Here is a 3,427-nt window from a genome sequence, read left to right on the forward strand (position 1 = left end):
AATATTGTGTGAATGAAATAGTTGGTTGATGTATTTATAGGATACAAGATGAAAGGAAAGTGTGCCAAATTTCACGTAGGGAGGAGTATGTTACGTGTTTACCATGCACTCAATATGGGTGTCGATGCTGCGGAGTATATCTTTATGGGTGAAGAACCTCTTCATTACCTCAAGTAATAGATGGTGTATTACACCATTATAAAATTATTATATTTTCTTCATCTCATCAAAACACTTAATCGTTGAATTGTTCCGAAATAAAATTTGGACCATTAAAAGGTAATGGAAAATAATGGAAAAAAGAGAGTAATGAAGAGAATCTGAACCGGTGTTCTTTTACTTGAATGTGCTCCCTTATCTGCTTCCGATTTAATTAGGCGGTCAAAAAATGTGTACAAAATATGGAAAATGAGCTATCAAGTTTGAAATTGAAATGGTTCTTTTTGTTAAAATAATCAAATGGTTAAAACAGTTATACAAAACTATAAGCCGTAGAGAGAGAAAGGCCCCAAATTACCCCCAAATTAAAAAACCCCAAATCAAAACCCTAATCTAATCCACCACATTCAGCCACCACCCGACACCCTCGCTCCTCTGCCGACCGGCTGTCCGCCGGAGATGAGGCGGTGTCTTTGCTCATCTCCGGCGGATCGATTTCCTCTGCCATCGTGATTCCTTCCCCCGTTTGCGGTTCACCTTGAAGTGCGAAGTGCGGTACATCATCGTCTCAACTAGTCTGTCGCTAATGTGGGTAAGCAAGGTCTTGATGAACCAGTGGCGATTTCTGAGTGACACTAGCTTGTCTTTCGCGAATGCTGATTCTGGCGCCCTTGATTCATTTAATTGATTTTTGAAGTTAAACTCTTAAAATCAGTATGTGGCATTTGGAATGCTACAAGTTTGTTTGTGCAGGTTATATTGGGGATGTTACGTTCTTAATGGTGGTAGAAGATGATTGGTGAGACCGAGTGAGGTGAATAGCCCGTCAACAACAATGGAGTTTTTTGGTTTGGGTCGTCACCCTCTAGCTTTGTTAAACCACGACGTTTGTTTGCGGTCTTTCCATTAGTCGAAATTGTTTTTCATTTAAATGGTTCGAGCTTGTTGCTCCCGAGCTGGTTGTTTGTCGCGTTTGTTGCCGTCGCTCTGGCTGCCGGCTTCGCTGTTGCGGCCTTCCTTTTTTGTCATCAGTGTTCTTCACACCCTGTGATGGTGTTGGGAGCGTGCGGGAAGGTTTGGTGTACGGGCCTGGTGGTTTGAGGTGTGCGCTACCGAGGGGTTTCGGTCTTCCTTGCCCTTTGGTGTTCTTGGAAGGAGTGTGGAGCTTTTTATCGTTCAAATTTTAGTTTAATGAGATGTTTTAGACCGTTTGTTAGGTCTGTTTTATACCCTTCGTGTCGGACTCCGTCCCTCCGTACCCTTGTCCCTGTCACCGAAAACCATATTTGCAACCTAGGGGTGATCCCCCCATTTCCCCCACCCCTGGTTTGGCCTGTTGTTTGTGTTCTTGTGTCTCTTGTGTTTTGTCTTTGTCGTCCCTTTGTCCGGCCTTGTTGCTTGTATGGCGGTGGTCCTGGGAGGTGTCGTTGGTGAAATTGGGTGTCTTTTGTGGGGTTTCTGCTCAGTGCTCTTCTCCTTGCTTTTTGCCTTTTATGGTTAGGGTCTCTGTTGGCCCTTGGCTGGGTGGCTTCTGTCATGTGGGTGTTATTTCGACTTTTGGGATGGCTGTGGTCTTGTGGTTTGTTACTTAATGTTCCTGGGTTTGTTGCGGGTTTTTAATTGGTTCTCTCTAGTGTTGGTTGGATGTGTCGTGCGGGTTTGAGTTTGACTTGGTAAGGGTTTGTAGTGGCTTTTTTGCTCCGTTTTTCAATTGGTTTTCTGTGAGACTTTTGGATGGCTACTGTTTTCTTCTGATCGCCTCTGGTGAGCCTCTATGGATTGGTTTCGTGGTGGGGGAATCGTTGGGTTGTGTCGTTATGAGCCTGGTGTGGAGTTGGTTGGTAATGCTGTGGTGGTTTTTCTCTTTATGAAAGGACTTTGTTGGAATGTTAGGGGATTTAATAATCCCCTTGCCCCTACAATCGCTAAGACTAGGGCGCTTCTTTCGAGTACGTATTTTGATTTTATTTTCTTATCTGAGACAAAATGTAAAGTAGCTTTAGTTGATCCTATGTTTCGTTCTTTTGGGTTTTCTCGGAGTTTTGGTGTCGATGCTGATGAAACCAAAGGAGGCCTCTGGTTTGGCTTTAGACATGATGCCAATTTTGAATGTCTTCTAGCATGTCAAAACTTCATTATTATCAAAGTCATGCAATGTGGCGGTAGTTTTTGGTACTTATGTCTTATCTATGGCGAACCAGTCACTCATAAACGTGAAGCTGTTTGGAATGATCTTAGTGAATGGATCCAATCTTTTGACAACCCTTTCCTCCTTATAGGGGACTTTAACCAAGTTGATTATCAAGAAGATAAATGGGGAGGTAGTAAGGGTCGGATTCCGGGGGCTGCGCTTTTTAATAAATGGAAAGCTGAGCATCTTCTGATGGATATCCTGTATAAGGGGCCAAGATTTACTTGGTGTAATAAGAGAGAAGATAATAGTGTAGTCTTGGAACGTCTTGATAAGGGTTATGGATCGTGGGATTGGAATGATATTTTTCCGAACTCTGGTATTACTCATCTTCCTATTCAGGTTTCAGATCATGCGCCTATTATCTTTGAAACAAATTTAATTACTTGCAATGGTAGAAGACCCTATCGTATGGAGGCTTGGAACCTGGATTATGAGGAATGTATTCGCCTTGTACATAACCAATGGACTGAGCCTGTCTCAGGCTCTGCCACCGTCAGAATGATACGTAAGTTATCAAGAGCTAGAAATTGCATGCGTCTTTGGTCTATTTCCAAGAGGAAAGAATGGAATAAGAAATGGAGTGATTTCGATGACAATTTGGTTGAAGGGCTCCACGAAATTGAGACGAAGGGAGTGACTCGAACTTTCACCACTGCATATGCTAGTCAGGTGGAGTATGCTAAAGTCTCGGCTAAATATTGGAAACAGAGGGCCAAGATGAAATGGAACACCGAGGGAGATACGTGCTCCAAGTATTTCTTTAATTGGGTTAAGGGTAGGGCGTAAATTATATTCTTTGGGATTAAAATGGATAATGGGGAGTGGAATTTTGATAATGAGGGAATTAAGGGATTATTTGTCCAATTCTACTCTAGACTCTTTCAGGAAGGAGCGAATCAGATCACTTTTGATGAGTACCGCCCTACTGTGAAAAATTTGTTCAGTATTAATAAGGAGTTCCTTTCTCCGATGATGAGATGCACTTTGCATTCGTTTTACCCCTAAGGAGGTTCGTATGGCTGTGTTTCAACTTGGTCCGTTAAAATCTCCGGGACCTGATGGTATTCCTGCTAT

At 42.7% G+C, this 3,427-nt stretch overlaps 1 protein-coding gene across 1 annotated transcript; it reads left to right on the top strand.

Moving 5' to 3' along the window:
- Positions 1 to 1,933: 1,933 nt before the first annotated feature.
- On the top strand, positions 1,934 to 3,139 carry LOC141588537 (uncharacterized). The gene has a single exon (XM_074409975.1). It carries the CDS (start codon positions 1,934 to 1,936, stop codon positions 3,137 to 3,139), a length of 1,206 nt encoding a protein of 401 aa, XP_074266076.1.
- The last annotated feature ends 288 nt before the right edge of the window (positions 3,140 to 3,427 follow it).

Source organism: Silene latifolia, chromosome 6 (assembly GCF_048544455.1).
Source record: "Silene latifolia isolate original U9 population chromosome 6, ASM4854445v1, whole genome shotgun sequence".
In the NCBI taxonomy this organism is placed as follows: domain Eukaryota; kingdom Viridiplantae; phylum Streptophyta; class Magnoliopsida; order Caryophyllales; family Caryophyllaceae; genus Silene; species Silene latifolia.

Coding starts and splice junctions, on each gene's coding strand:
- LOC141588537 (XM_074409975.1), top strand. CDS start 1,934: ATGGATTGGTTTCGTGGTGGGGGAATCGTTGGGTTGTGTCGTTATGAG.